The sequence below is a fragment of the Passer domesticus genome, chromosome 2, assembly GCF_036417665.1.
Source record: "Passer domesticus isolate bPasDom1 chromosome 2, bPasDom1.hap1, whole genome shotgun sequence".
In the NCBI taxonomy this organism is placed as follows: domain Eukaryota; kingdom Metazoa; phylum Chordata; class Aves; order Passeriformes; family Passeridae; genus Passer; species Passer domesticus.
This window is the reverse complement of record NC_087475.1, coordinates 79869274-79885675: the sequence shown is the minus strand read 5'-3', so window position 1 is coordinate 79885675 and position 16402 is coordinate 79869274. Positions and strand designations below refer to the sequence as shown.

The 16402-nt window shown below is 43.0% G+C and overlaps 1 protein-coding gene across 6 annotated transcripts in view; it reads left to right on the top strand.

The window, feature by feature from the left end:
- Positions 1-160: 160 nt before the first annotated feature.
- HEPHL1 (hephaestin like 1) overlaps positions 161-16402 on the top strand; it is a 52356-nt gene continuing 36114 nt past the window's right edge. For 2 of the 6 annotated variants that reach the window (XM_064409499.1, XM_064409497.1), the window contains exons 1-3: positions 161-2939; positions 11150-11193; positions 11713-12582. In XM_064409499.1, the coding sequence (XP_064265569.1) occupies positions 12500-12582 (83 nt within the window). In that variant the 5' untranslated portion in view covers positions 161-2939; positions 11150-11193; positions 11713-12499. Of the gene's footprint in view, positions 2940-6870; positions 9785-11149; positions 11194-11712; positions 12583-16402 lie in introns of those variants that run through there. The other 4 variants (XM_064409500.1, XM_064409498.1, XM_064409503.1 and 1 more) reach the window with 4 other exon arrangements.

Sequence of the window (16402 nt, the reverse complement as noted above, 5' to 3'; positions counted from 1 at the left end):
ACACCATGGAGCCAGGACTGCTTGGCCAAAGTCGGCGTGGCTGAGACAGCGCCGCATGGCCAGGGCTATCTCAGCATGGCTCGCACATAAACTGCTTTACTCCGAGACCAGCGCTGGGACTGGCCCTGCAGCCAGCGCTGGAGACGGCCCCAAGGCCAGAAGTGGCCACGGCCAAAATCAGCCCCTGCCGGCCCAGTCCAGGAGCAGTCATGTGGCTGAGACCGCGTGGCCGCAGCTATCTCGGCATGACTCGCAATGGGCTTGGTTTGCTTGGCTGCTCTTAGCCAGCCATGCTACAAACAGAAAGACAAAAGCAGCAGCAGCAGTTTTGTTTCTTTTTCCCGGTGCTTCACATGAAGAAAAAGCGCATGGGTGGCGCTGGCAGCCGGCATGGCTGGCACGGTGCCGGCGAGAGCCACATAACCAGCAGCAAAAGACACAGCCAATCCTCAATTGCAAACATAGACGAAATCAACCTTTCAATGCTGCAAGACTATAAAAACTGTTTCAATTGATAAAGCTTAAGAATAAACGAACCTACAAACACTAATTCTCTTCCAAATCAGGAGAAAAAAAAGTGAAGGCACGTAGAGAAAACAATAAAGAACTCTGAAGTCAGTAAAGATGTCAAATTCTAGATGGGAGAGGATTAAGGAAATGCCTTAGTCTTAGGCTGAAATTATTTTGTGAGGATATAGTGGAGATATATTTTTTGATATATCAAACTTCATTTTTTCACTATAATTCATAAAGTGCATAAAGAAATGAAGCATTCACCCACAGCCCATAAAAAAACTCACTCATGCTAAAGTATATAAATGCTAAAAATCTATAATGCAATAAAAAGGTTAAACAGCAAAACATAAGAGAAATGAGAAACTTTGCTACAGCAATAGAAGAAAAACCTCTGTTCCCAGAGACAAAAAAAGAACTTTTGTTTTTATGCTAAAACAGCTTATCCTTAAAATAGCACCCCATGAGTTGACGTGGCCCATAGAAGCAACTTTGAGAAAGATGAAAGCATAAGAAAGACCTTCACACTGCAAACAAATTTTCCTTTCCCAGGCAGCTGATTCACTATGACATTAAAGCCATGAGAAAACTGTTTATTGTAAAAAAGTCTCCATAGCATGGCAAGAGAGACTCCTCTCCCTAAGTAAACTAAAGAAAGATTATTTTAGAAGTGGTAAACTGACTAAAAGTTCCAAATTTTATCTCTTCATGTTGTCAGGGGAAAACAAAAGAGGGTGTGGGGGGAAGGTAAGTGTTCTGAAGATTTATTTTGATTTTCTTTTAATTTTTCTTTTAATTCTGTTAATAAGGTTTTCTTTATACTTTTTAAAGTTTTTTAGCCTGTTTTGCTCCTCCTCCTCCTCCTAATCCATATCTCACAGCAATAAATGAGTAAACAATTTCTAGTGGCTGCATTAACTTTTAGCCAGCACTAAACCCATTACAGATGCCCTGGCTTTCTGGGACCACTGTCTTGGAAGCTGATTTGAAATCTCTTGCACTGAAGGTGTAGAAGAACAGGAAATGGCTACCAAGGATACCATGTGAATGTTGCACCCTGCCTTGGAACTGGGACAAGCAGGGAAGCCTCTCCAGGGTGTCTACCAGCTGTATTTCATCTATTTTGGTAAAAAATACACCCTCAGCAAGAATTGGAGAAATATTTATAATTGTTTACTGTGACGTGCTTGTTCTGCTTGTAAGGATTGATAAGACTGGGGATTATGGGTCTGCTTGGCACCCACCCTAAAATATCTGAAAAGCTGCAGTCTTGTCTAATTCTGTGTTTGTTTGATAAGGGCAGGTAAAAAAACCATCCCATCTCATTTTCAGAGATCTGTCATAACATACAGTAGCTGAGTTGTTCATAGCATTCAGGTTCTTTTTTTAAAATCAACGAATGAACATAAATGAAGCACTGGGTGAGAGGGATCTCTGCAGGTGTCCAGTCTGAGCTCCTGTTGAAAGCAGGACTACCACCAACACTAGGTCACTGTGTCAGCCACAGCTTTGTGTAGCTGAGCTTTAAAAACCACCAAGGATGGAGCCACCACCGCCTCTCTGGGTGACCTGTGGCAGGGTTGACCCAATCTCTTGATGGAAAAGTCTTTTCTTGTGTCCAGTCTGAATCTCCAAAGCTGTAATCAGGGCTGTTGCTCCTCATTATATCCTCTCACACCACTCCATCACCTCGGTCACACCCCAGTTTTTCATAGGCTGTTACTAGACCACTCTTCATCAAAGTCTACAACCTCAGCTCACACTGCACCCATGCTGTGATCTACAGCCAGAGAGAAAAGCCTGATCAGTACAAAAGTGGATCCACCGATATGCCTCCATGTCAGTTTGGAAATTTCAGACTACTGGGTCAGAGATTATTGAACCTGCATACCACCTTCAACTTTATGGCACAAATTGATCAAAGTTCTTCATGATGTTTTATCATAGCTTCATTCCAGCTCAAGGCTTTCAAATGCATAAATATATAAAATGTGCATGAAAATACAAAATATCAAGCTGTGGATTTCTGTCCTCAGAGAGAACTGTCAGTTTATGACAAAAAGGGCTTTGCTGTCCTGTGAGTTAGTTACCAAGTGCAAGAGAGGGAAAAGGACGTGGGCACACACCATTTTGTGCACACACAGGTGCATTTGTTTGTTATGTGCAAATAGTTTTTGTAATAACTGAGGCAGTCAGCAGTGAAATGTCCCTCAATTTACTCATGTGCATTGGCTAATCCAGAATGTTTTATGACAAAAGTTGGTGTGGAGAAGGCATTAAGCAGGCTAGGAACACAGGAATCAATCAAGCTTGGGTTCCCAAGCAAGAAAAAGGCCCAGATGAAAGGTAGCTTGAAGCCATTTGAAAAAGGCGGAGACAGGCTGAAACAGACTTTGGTGACAGAATGAAGACAGTAAAGAGATAAGGTAAGATATCAGGTGAGATGTTCTCTGACCTATTCAACTGAGAGGGAAAACAGAAAGACTTTATGGGGTGCCATATATTGCTGTGAAGCAGCTGTGGCTGACAGAGACTTCTTCTGAGTTTGCATTTCTATAGCAAAAAAAATTGCATTGTTCTATGCTGCTATGAGTTCAACAAGAGCACTGTGCTTGTATGCATTTGCTTCTGAGCACTTTGCAGCCATGTTGAGCTTTATAATCTGTCTTTTAAAATAAGCTAACTGGCATTAAACTATTCCAGATGGATCATTTTTAACAGAGATACTTCTGTGTTTATGGTCATTACCTGTTGTTTACACAGTGCTCAAAATTTGGCAAAGCATTTTGCAAGCCTCTGGAGAAAGCCCTAGCTCAAAGAGATAAAAATCTAAACTGACAAACAACATGCAAGTGAAAGATGAAGTGGGGAAAGGGAATGGAGGAAAATGGAAAGAATACTGGATATTTCATTTGTCTTTCAAATAACCAATGTCTTGGTTATTTTTTTACACTAACTCTTGCCTGCCTGCTTTCCCTCTCATTCCAGCTTTAGCTTTTCCATTTGTTTGCCCAACCTCACCTACCTTCCCTCCCCAGAAAGAAGCAAACAAGCACAGGCACAGCCTAGCCTCCTTCTACAAAAGCTAAGCCTTGTAGTTGAGTTATAGTTCTCTTCTGCAACTTTTGTACATTGCTGGAGGGCCCAGTTCTTGTACGGCACAAAGCAACATGACGCTGCTTTGGCGGGAAGAGCTGGGGGTTCCGGTGCTTCCTCTCTGACCCATCTCAATACCACTTCAGACTGCAGGGAGAACTTACCTAAACAACAATCACCAGACCTAGTGAGAGCCTCTACCACCACAATCAGTGCCGCTTTGCCACCTGTGCACATCAGAGGATCTGCGTGTGTTATTACAGCCTAGGAAAACACTCCGGTTTGCCAGAAGCACTAAAGCACTTTATTAATTCACCAAACAAAAGCACATTCTACAGCTTCGTTAAGCAAGGTGGCTAGAGCAAGCTTCTAATTTTTAGTGATGTTTTTAGAAAGTTTTGCTTTTTAATGCTACAGTAAGCATGTAAATACTTTTGCTTACCTTCTAAGCAGGGCTAAGATGGCCTCCAGAGTTCCCCACAGTCAGCTTCAGGCTTTCCAGCTCCTCTCTCCTGGAGTGTGGCAGTCTGAGCGAGGCACAGCGATGTTTTTGGGTGACGGCCTCTATTAAACAAATAGCTGTTTCTCTCTGAGAATGAGGAAATACCCCAAGTTATCCCTGGTTGGCCAGTGAGAGGTTGGCGTGTCACCCGCGGTTATTGATTATTTTAAGGCAGTGTTCCAATGGTCAATGCCTCAGCCCCTGGGACACATGGATAGGAGCAGTGGAGACCTTTTTACAGCTGTAACCATTTCAACTGTGTGGAATTTGACAGAAGAGGAAAGGCAGGAGATGGCAGAGGAACAATGAGTACCTGGCAGAAATGTGATGGGAGCATGACGTGGTGGCATAGCAAAGTCTGGCCATTGGTGTGGCATCACTTTCTGCACACCAGGCTGTGGCTGCTAAAATTCGGTACTGCCTGTGCTCCAAAGCATGCTCCTGGGAGAGTTAGGTGAGGAGAATGGGGATGGGAAGGGAAGAAAACTCACAGTAAGACCAGGAGAAAAAGGAGAAAGAGGGACAGACAAGGAGGAGAGAGTGGGAATAGAGAAGGGAAACTGAAAATTTGCTCTGGCAGTGGAGAAAATAAAGGTAGAAGAGACACAAGGGATGGGCGAAGAAATGTAAAACACAGTGAAGAGTAATAAGACATTAAAACTGAACTGGGAGAAGACTCATACTGAGGAATAAGGGTGTTTCTTTTGTAGAAAACATGATGGTAATAATAACTGTTAAAATATGTCCAAACTTTCAAACACAGAAATATATATGTTACTTTGTAGGTCAGATTTGGCCCCAGTTGTGCTAGGAATATACCCAGATCCCTTCCTTCAACTGAAAACATCCCCTCTCTGACAAGCATCTGCATCCTCTCCTCTCACCTTCATCCTCTAAACTCACTGGGAAAGATTGGTGGTGAAGGGTGGAATTCGTCTCATGTGACTTTGGGCATAGATGTCAACCTAGGCTGTACTTGTTTCTCATGAGAGAAACAGACACTTCTAAGGAAAAGAATAATAAGATCTATTTTAAGAATTACTGTAGGATCACAGTAAATCATTAATGGTAAAAGAATCTCACCTCTTGTTCAGATCTAAATGTCAGAATCTGTTGTCAAATGAATTACATCCATGAGGACTACCAGCATGGCAGAGTGACTACAAAAGCTCCAGGAATTCAGTCCCTGGTTGCATAATTAATGTAAATAGTAATATCAAATAATCACTGACAGCCAGAAGAAAAGAAGCATCTTTAGTGATCTCAGAGGGATCTCAGGCAAAGAACCTTCATTAAAATGCAAATGGTAACAAGGGGAAAAACTGAACTAACTCTCTGAATCCAATACCCCAAACTTTAACTGGCATCTGCAATAGCCTTTAGCCATGTCTTTTGTGGCAGTGCTTCCACCCAAGAGAAAGGAACAAAGTGTCATACAATCTTGCAACAGGATGAAGGCATGAGGTCTAGTGACATTTAAAGCAGTTAAAGAATTACTTGAAGACCATCAGCAATTTGCACTGACACCTGGAACAACTGGAGGGTCCTGCCAGCTTATGTAGAGAGTTAAGAAACAAATGAGGGAACTTCATAATGATACTTAAGATGAACCCTGGACCCAAAATTTCATATCCTGGTTGCTTGGAGTTTTTATAGACTTTAAATCCATAATATTTCTGAGGCACCACGTTTCCCATCTTCCCCTACCCAGCACCCTAAGCTGGACTCAGCATCCTTCATTTTGATTCTGCTTTTCTCTGGTTTTGCCTGGCTCGTCCTCCTCCAGGATGATGTGCAAACCACACCTCTGTAGTTTCTTAGCTATACTGTGTCCCCAGCATTACACATTCTTTTACTGACCTGTTTCATTTTCTTCTCTGCAGTTTCTGAAGTTTGTCTATCAACAATGTAGATTTTAAACTGTTTGGGGCAAGTTCAGTGTTTTCATCTGCATTTATATAACACGTGCTCAGGGGCTTAACAAAAGACTAGCGCTTCTAGTTACTGCAGAAAATGAAAATAATAGTAAGCTGTATTGAGCTCTATTCTTTTACTAGTTCAATAATATCTTTAGATGTGCTCATTATTAAGTAGGATCTACATTCAGCCTTGATGAGTTCTGTGCTAAGTACTGCTCATTGTGAGGCACAGGAAGAATGCCAAAAAGAAGAACATAATAAAAATCTGTGTTAACACCAGGCATCCTGACTCCCTCCTGTTTTTCTAAAGCAACAGACTCACCAGAAAGAAATGAAAGCAAGCAAGCTGTAAAACACTTAGAAACACAGAGCTTTGTCTGTGAAGTGTTTAGTGGCTAAGCTGAGTGTATATGATTGTGTACATCTATTTTTCCCCCTGAAATATTGACTTTTAAGGCAGTGAAAACATTTTGTGTTCCACTGATCAATGCCCGCTGATTATATTGATTTACTGTGCTGCAGCTCTGATCCTCCTTTTATTTCTACCCTTTTAGCCATAAATTCTTTATTAATTTTCCAGTTACATGTAGTAGCATGGGAACTGAGAGGGGAACTGTAAATACATGAAAAATCTTGTTCATCATGATAGGAATGAAAACAGTTCCAGCCCCACTATTTCCCTGAGTGGTGCAATGTGAGAAACCGAAGAATTACGGCCATGTGCAGGTTTTTGAAGGGCATATCTGACTGCCCACTTACTCTGTTAATTGATCTGCCCCATTTGGAGCGTGGCTGCTGCGCACTAAGGAAAAATGGCCGATTTGCTATTGGTATGGTGTGAAAAAAGGAGCAAGGAGCTCCGTTCCCATCTATTCTTGTACAAAACTTGAGTGATTGCTTTGAAATCACAGCTTTTTTCTGAGTACACAGTGGCACTCCACTAAATTTAATTTATTCCATTTTGACACAAATTATTTCTTTCTGCTATTTCCTATGATACTTTGCTGTTAAGGTTCCCTTCAACTGAGGGAAAGGGAGGTTGATTGCCCTGAGATCAGACTGCTGTTAGGAAATCTAACTGTTAAGAAGCTTTTTCTGAGATGAGCTGGCTCTGAGAAGGTCCATGTGCTTGGGCACTGCAGGTAACATGGCTTGGAGAGCCAGCTGCCCCTGCTTCTCTTGCAGCAGGTGCCCAGCTGAACCTGCCTGTATCCAGGAGCATGCAGATGCTCTGTTAAGGTAGAAAGAGGAAGATGGCAATGGCACTACCAGCATTTTTCAGGTTTTCCTTTATCTGGAGTATCCAAGACCTGCACGACCCAGGTCATGAAGAGCCAATTGCACAGCAAGAGTGGAAGATGAGAAGCAGCTCAGTAAAAAAGGCTCATGACTTGCATCAGATCAGAGACAGCCAGAAAACAACCACTTTTAATGGCTGAGTGGTGCAAGTTAAGGTTTTTATATTAAGGATAGCTACGAGTTTGAAGAGGGGGAATGGAAGTTTTTCTGGGCAAATTTTGAAATAGGCTCTCTGTACTCTTGGGGAGTGTATTAGCTGCATTGCACCATCATGCACTGGTGGTCCCAACACACAGCATATGCTGGATGTGCATTTCCCAGCAACAATGGTCACATGGATGGATCTTTCCTTCTCTTCTGTTTTACCTATTTTTCATTTCCCTCCTCCTTGTTTATTTTCTCTTGTCTCTCCTTTTATGTATAATCCTCTTTCCAACATACTTATACTCTCTCTGCTCCCTGAGATGACATTCTGCTAAGCACACTTTTCCCCCTGCAATGGCAGCACTCACATCATTGCCTCTGGGGACACTTGCACCACTACCAAGAGACAGTGTTTTTGGATAAGCGCCGTCATTATCAGTTACTCTGTGACCCCAGGGTGGCACAGCCAACCCTCTGCAAAAGCACCTTCCGGGGTGAGGAGAATGGTCCTGAGACAACACCCAGTGAGCTCTGCCCATCCAACAAAGCATTATCCATTGCTTGCTTGTGTGTACGTATGTTCATCTGATTTATAGCAAAGCTTGTTTTATTTAATTATCTGAGTGGTTTGCCCAGGGACAGCACTGTACCAACCCCAATGTTTTCTAAAATAGCAATGGACTATGACCTGTGGCCAAGGGTTGTTTGTACTCCCAACACAGAACAACACTGTCACTATCCAATATTAAAATAATTAGAGGTTTGTGCTTTCATTTTGCTGGTTTCATGCAACACTTCTTTCTGGTTTTGGCTGAAAGGCATTTCTCATCCATATGTTTTGACACTGGGGTTTGCCCAAGAATGTGCTTAGGGAGAGGGTGAATTAGGAGCTAAAAGTAGTACTGACTGGAAAATGCCCCTATTTACCTGAGCAAACAGGAGAAATCTTATTGGTGATCCTTCTTTCTTCCTGTCTTGTCCTGAACTGCTCCAGGTTTCTTAGGAAGTCTTCAGTAATGAGGAACAAATATTGGGAATATGCTGAAGAAATATATGGCTTGTCAAAACATGCTCATTGTATTTTTTGTGGATGTTTGACACTGTGAGGGGGGAAGGTTTCTGTAGTGCAGAGTGCTGGTTTTGGCCAGACTAAGGGATGTAGTTTATCCAGGTAACTGGAAAGAGATTACAAATTTCCATGGGAGTCTGAGGCACCTAGGGCAGTAGCTCCCACCAGAATGAAAGAGGAGTGCAACACCCAGGAGGTCAGAAGTGACTATTAAGTATTTTGTTATTGCGAGGGGCACTGTCCACTCGTTCACCATCTCCATCTGGTTTTATGCCAAAAGGAAAATCAATACTAGCTCTGTGTGCGTAGTTGTGATGTTTTGAGCATGCACATGAGGCCAGGTTTATAGCCAGAATTACTTCTTGCTAGTAGAAGTGCTTACTACTTAATTTGCCTGTTTCAGACAAATGAAAATATGTGGAAAAATTGGATAAGCCTTTGGAAATACAGCTATTTTTCAGATCCTGATGTTTGTTTCTTTCCAGCTGGGGCTGGCTGGTTGAAGAAAAGACAGTCCATCCTTTTGCTGACTCCAAAGCTGTTAGTTGTTTGCATCCATTGTGGGACAGGATAGTATTTAAAATCTCCACATACATGGCAGAAGGGCCTGAGGCAATTAAATGAATATTTCCCTAAGTGGGAAGTGCTTTCGGGCATTTCTTAGCACTGCATGGGTTTCTGAAAGGGATTTTCTGCTTTCACAGACAAACACATCCCATATTTTCCCAGAAATTAAGCAATCTTCATCTTCAAATTATTTATTCTTTACTGCTTCTATGTCCACTGAAGGGCAGATTCAAGGCTTTTTTGAAGGTGAGGGGACATTGAGGAACGTGGGCTGCAGGCATTTTTTTCGTGTGCAAAATTAGGCAGACATAATTAAAGGTCCTTTCTGAAAAGGGGTGAACTATCTGTCTCCATCCTTGGAGATATGTAATCTCCAGTCTTGGAAATATTCAAAAGCTGTCTGGGCATGGTAGCTCCTGGTAGCCCTGCCTGAGCCAGCATGAGGAAGAGATCTGAAAACAAGACTTAATCCGAAAACCATCTGCAGTATGCTCATGTCATTCCTTGGTGGTATAATCCTTTTTTTATATTAGGTGTGGGCCTGAGCTGAGCTAAGGGCAAGACCTGCATTAACTCTGATGATGGCAGGACTCCAGAGGCTGGGAGAAAGGCAAGAATACCGGGAAGTGATAAGAGGGAAGATACTGGGTGGAGACAGGATCATAAAAGAGCTAGGTGAGAGATGAAGCCACACACATTGCCAAAATAAAAGCCTGGAGGCTCCCTCCAGGGGGCACATCTCGCCCTGTGCAGTGCCTGTGTGGTTCCCCTGCAATGGCACAGAGGGACAATGACCCACGATGTCGATGGCCATTAGAGGGAGCTTGGAGGAGCCCAAGGATGAAATGCAGCCCTGGAAAGCAGAAGCAGTGTATGGAAGACAGCTGGTTCAGCATTTTAATCCTATTTTTAATATCCTTGAGATGCTTAATGAGATAAGGAAGCATTTCCCTATGATCTCCAAGAAATACAGCTGCTTCTTCCTTGGAAGAATTGCTTTTTGAAGGAAGCTCGGATTCTTTTAAGAATAGTTCAATAGTTTAATTAAAGCACGTCTGGTGGTGTCTTCCAGCAGGCATCCTCATCCCATGATAAATTAAAAAAAAAAAAATTCAGCTGATGTTGTCTTAAGCATGTTCACTAGCTGTTATTAAATTGACTGGATGCTTTTACTTGGTAAAAGCAAACAAGAATACCATTTGGATTCATACAGCACTCAGATGAGTGTTCAGCAATTGCTGGATTCACCCAGGACATTGCAGGTCCAGCTACAAGCTCATTGCACTGATGGGCTGAAACAGACCCCGAAGGAGGTGAGGGATGCAGATGCCTGACCCCTGGTACTCCCTGACCCAGGATCTGCTTCTCCAGCCCTTCACACTCTGAAGGAAAGGTGTGATGGCTCAGATTGGCACATCTCATCCCAGAGCATCCCATTCCAGCTATGCTATTGGCCTTGGTCATGTTTCCCACTCCCTCCACTGAGCCAGCCCTTTCACAGTCATGTGAGAGTGTTCAGCATCTGTCTGGGACCCGCTTGGGTTTTTTTCTTCTCTATCTGTCTGCCTGTCTAGTCAGGCATTAGATAAAGGAACTAATTACTGTGGAGCATCTCATCACTGCATGTAAGCTCCTCCTAACACCCAGCCCCCTGGCACTTTGGGGAGAATGAAAACGAATTGTTAGAGACTCACTGGGTACATGGGAGGGAAGAGGGATGAGCTGTCACTCAGCCCAGGCTCACTTCCTTCCTGCTGAGCAGCTGATTGACAGCAACCTGTTGCCACCAGGAATTCGTTCTATCTATCCAAATATTTCAGATTGTTCGTGGATAGTTTTGACTTCTTTATTAATGAAATATTTTCAGTGTTCATGGCTGCAAAGAAAAATTGCAAAGCTTGATTTGCTCAAAAAGTAGAGGGCAAACAAGGAGAGTTTGCATTTACTACCTTTTATAAAAGACTTTTCCATTTTTGAGATGCTGACTTGAGATTTTAAAATACCTCAGAACAGTAACATTGTGCTTTCTTTGGCTAACAGGACACCTGTAAAAAGCAGCTGTTGCAAAACCCGACCCGTGTGCGGTAAGTCACTACATGCATTGCTGTTGTCTGGATTTGGGCTCCCTTCCCCGCTCTTTGTCTGGTTGATCTGGCTGGTGAGATTAGGAGCACTGCAGGGCAGGGAGGATCCCCGTCTGTGTATTTGCTCTGTGTCTTGACACTTGTAAAGGAAGCGAGTAATCATCACTCTTGCTGCTTTCATGTCTCCTTGCACAATAGAAATAATTAACAGTAATAGCAGTGCTTTGCCTATCTGCGGCCCCTTTCATCTGAAGGCCTGAAAGTGCTTGACAAGCATTAACTAAATTAGCTTCCAAATACCTGGAGAGGGAGTCAGATGTAATCATCCCCACTTTTAGATGAGCACACAGGAGCAGAAGCTAAGCTAACTGAGTGCTTACAGTTAGTCAGCTGAAACCATGTTTCCTCCACTGGGGGAGCTTGCTCAGCACTTAGGCTTTTTGTGGTATCCAAAGGTGGGGTTTGGTGTCCACTTTTTACTTCCAAGACGGCTGTGGAGCTGTGTGATGTGCCCTGCAGGAGCTGGAGGATGCATGTCAGGCACTGTCATTGGTGAAGTTTACCATTTGAACAACTAACGTGGACTGGAAAAGAAGGAAGTTCCTGTGGACACCATGTTGGCAAAGCCTGTGTGACTCTGAATTAGTCCCGATTTCAGAAATGTAAGTGGCCCCCGGCACAGAAACACTTCTGCTTGGATCCAGGAGTGGTGCAGCCAGGTTTGCACCTTTCACTTCAAAACCCTTTTGGTGGGAAATTTGATCAGCCTTATATACAATGTGTGGGCTTACCAGGCTCTGCTACAGTGTTCACAGCCCTTTCTTGCAAAGAAAGATGCTGACAGTCCTGACCTAAATCTGGAGTCTTAAATAGACCTCTGTTAGAACAAGAGTGCTCTGCAACGCCCAGGACTGTACTCAGCAGGAGAAAGGAAGAAATTCTCAGTATCAACTGTGTAAGATCTGGTGCTGACATGAAATTATAAAACAAAGGCAGGTGATGTTTTGAAAGACTACAGCAAGCTCTTCAAATGGTAACTGGGTTAGTGGACAAGAGATTTTTTTTCTATAGACTGGAATTTCTAATGCTACTGAAATTATTTTCCTTTTTATTATCAGACTGGAAAGGCTTCCATTCCAGGAACGGCGCTCAGGCTGTAACATAGGCTCCTTCAAATAGGAAGTATCAGTCACTGAAGAACAAGGGCCGCTCCTTATTTCAAAACTTTGTAGACTCAGATGAAAGGCTCTAATAGTGTTGGCAGCATATTCCATAAATCACATGATTTCACTGTGGGCAATCATCCATGTTTCCTCAAGGTTGTGACATTTCCCACATTTTCCCCTTTCCAGCCAAGAAACTGGCCAGAAGAAGCTGTCTGGACATCAGGTAACTCCTGTCAGCTCCTCCTCTTCACATGACACCCTCCCATTTAATCAACAGAGGCTAAGCAAAATGTCACAATCTTGCTCAGAATATGCAGCTTAATATCATTCTTGGGGATGGGTTGCCTGTCAGAATCGAGTTTGCAACAATTTGAAGCCTCTTGAACAGATGAAATTGCATCAGTTCTTTCTTTTTTGCTCACAGTGCTTGACATCTTATTTTCTTCTCCCTGTTTTAAATACTTCTGGTTAGGTTTCCAGTGCTGGGGTTTATTACCTCAACTTCTCTATTTACCCAGAGAGAAAATGAGGCAATGATCTCATGGGAGAGAAACAAAAGGGTCACATTTCCTCTAGAGTAAGTAAGTAGGTCAGTGCCATGAGACGTGATGGAAGAGGATCCCATGATGCCCACAGGGTGACTAGAGGAGGCTGGACAGGCAGCAGAGTTGCCTGGAGGGGAGCTCAGGTGGACCCCAGCACTGGCCCTCCTGCTGGCAGGCAGCAAAGGTGCGTGTGAAAGAGTTTCACCATGCAACCAGTCACAGCATCACTTCCACAAACACTGGAAGTCCAGCAAGACCCTGATCTCCACCAGCCCCATGCTCAGGGGGAAGCCTGGGGGCCAAGAGGGCTGTTGCCTTTCTCCCAGCTCTGGACAGGGAGTCAAGAGACCAGGCAGCCTTTCTTTGTGAGCATCTGGGCACTGCGTACACTTCCTCCTTCCTCATTTGTATAACAGGGTTAATAAACACGTTCTGTCCCACAGTGCTGATGTAATGTTAAGCTCTTTCATGTTTGTTGAGTGCTACAATACCACTCCATGGACACTCATAAATAAAGTACCTTGAAGTTCTGTCGAGGTATTAACCTTGTTTTAACAGTGCAGATTTACATGAGTTACCACACGCAAGAAGCTTCTTAATTAGGATCAAAACTTACTTTTTTTAGCCTTGTTTTATGGCTCTTAAGGATGAAGAATTTTTACTTGCCCAGCCTATTTAGCAATTTATTGTAATCTCCTCAAACTTATAGTTCCTTTCAGTGCACATGGCTTTCTTCTCATCACTGCATTCCTTTAGAGTCTTCAAATTGAAATATCTTTTGGGGTTTTTTACAAATGTATAAATGGTTTCTCTGAAATCTAAATTAATCTATGTTATCGTACTTTGTTGGTGGTGTGAGAGATACTGGGTTTGGCTGAAAACCTTGACAGAAAAGAAAGATCTGTGTGCTGCTTCTGATACAACAGAGGCCCTTTTTTTCCATTTCATACCCCATTTCACACCTTGCCTTAACATTTGCCAACAGCTGGTAATGCACCAAAGGAGCTGTTCTGCAAGGAGACTGTCCACACAGAGATGTACAGAGAAAATTATTCTGCACTAATGATCTCCAGACAACCACTGTGGTAAATGCCCAATTGTGACCCTGAGCTGGGTGCATGGACTGAGCCCAAATGGCTGGAAGGCAACGTCAGGGAGCCATGCGGGCTCTGACATGGGAATCTGGAGGGATAGGTTCAGTTTCCATCCTGCCACAAAGACTTCTGGGCAGATGTGAGTCAGGTTCACTGTGTCACATATAATATGGGATATAGCTGCACTTCTGATGTCTTCACTGATAGTAGATCCTTGTTATTCTTTGAGTTCCAGCAGCTTTTTGTCCTTCTAGCTCCAACAGTTTCAGTTCTCAGACTTGGAATACTCCAGGAAAATGCTATGTATGCCAAGTCTCAATAGGACTCACCAAAGTCCTATTGAGAACTCTAAACAGAAATTCTGAATGCCTTTTAAGATTTCTGACCTACCAGTGTGAACTCAAAAAATTCAAGTAATTCACATGCACCTTGTGTGACTACCCAAGATAACGTGAGGTTTATATTCTCTTCACTACCACTGCAACTCAGAAATTTTTTTGAAAGTGCAATAGAAGCCGGTTTTAAGTAATATACAAAGAAACTTTTACATTTAATGTGTGTTTGTGTCTGGAAAGAATGGGACAACTGATGAAAGGAGAGGATGTCTTGATTGAAAGGCTGATGCAAAACTTAGAGGAGAGTTCAGTTCCCAGATGTATCACAGACACTCTTTGTCTCCTTGGGATAGTCACTACAGGCACAGCTCCAGGGCTGGTGGCAATACTAGCTGAGTGTAATCTTATGCTGGAAACCGCGACCAATTCTCCAACTTGGGTTGCAGTGGAGACACAGATCAACACAGCAGAGGCACCAGGAAGGATCAGCTATGAGTGGGAACTACCACTATCAAGAAGAAGCAGAGGAAGCAGAGTAGACAATCACAGAGTAGACAATCTGCATGAACATCAGCTCATCATCTGTTCAATGGAGAATCAAAGCTGGGCTTCAGTAGTAGGCAGCCTGAATAAAGTGCTCATCTGTCATCTAATGTCAAGGAACTGACAAAGGTCACCACATCCATCATCTCTCTTCATTGATCTTGCAGCCATCACAACTTAAATGTTTTTGTTTAATCACTAACATTAGTTAACTCAAGTCTGGGCTTTAGTGCACTAACTTAAGCTAATTCTTGCAATAATTCCTGACTTGCTTGAAAAGAAAGCTCTACTGGTCTTGCTTCGGGGCTCATTCACAAACTGGTGTTCAAGATGTTCACCCTTTGGTCCTATGAACATTACTGCTCATTGCAAAACTTTGAAACCCAGCCATGCTCTAATTTTACCCTTCAGAGGGACAGAAAGCCTCAGATTAACCAACAGCCAACCCCTTTGCTGAAAGGATCCTGGACAAAGTGACAAATTTAATCCCATGAGCTCACTGCTGGAAGGGAGCTTCCCAGAAATTTTCCTGATGCAAGGGCAAAACAGCTGTTCTTTCATCTTTTTCTGAGTCACGCCCACAGCACCTCCCCGGAATGCAAATGTGCCTGGGTTTAATGATGTGACAAGGTAATTAAATGTTAATGTGTGGATGCAAAGGGTATACAAGTTGCCAGATCTACTAAGTGCTGAAGCCAAGCTAAGGCGTTTACCAGACTTACAACACATTGCTGGTATAGGGTGCTAATGTCTACACATTATTCCTGTTACACAAGTAAATTTTACAGTAATAGACAAATAAATTAACTTCATATTTGAATTTTAAAGAGGTATTCTAACAAGAAAGCAGCCAGGACCCAATCCTAGGTGCGTGAGAAGCAATAGAAAAACTAGGACATAGCACTATTATTATTTAAATGACCATAATGCAGTCAGATGCCAGCTCAGAACTGGACACTCCCCCTTCATATTCCCTATTAGCTTGATGCATTTGTGTTATATTAGTCCACATATACAGAGATTTAAACATAAAACAGAATTCTTGAGTTACAAAAAAGCACACGGACAGGAAGTCGTAATAACACTGTCTGGATTAAATTTGCCCTGTACCCAGTCCTTAAATATCTCTAATGGCATACAAATGGCTAATTTAAGCAATTGAACTCCACACAATCTCATTCAAAGTACACAGTGCCCTATAAATAAACATATTTCCTACTCGAATGCAAATGCTTGTTACACTATGACAATGAATATTTGCATAACAGCCAGGAGTTCTTGTAAATGCAGGTGCTTGAGTAACAGGTGATGAAGTTTGTAACTCCCCTGGGCTCAGGAGAGTTCCTCTGGGCAGGGGAAGTATTCCTAAGCCCTGTGACAAGATGACAGTGGGATCCTGTTAGCCTCCAAGTGTCCCCATGGCCTTTTCACAGGTTTGTAGCCCAGCAGCTGGCCCGTCTGTCCCACCCCAGGGGCATGCTGGATGGATGTGCCACGGGCTGGCAAAGCTCAGCTCAGCTCCCACT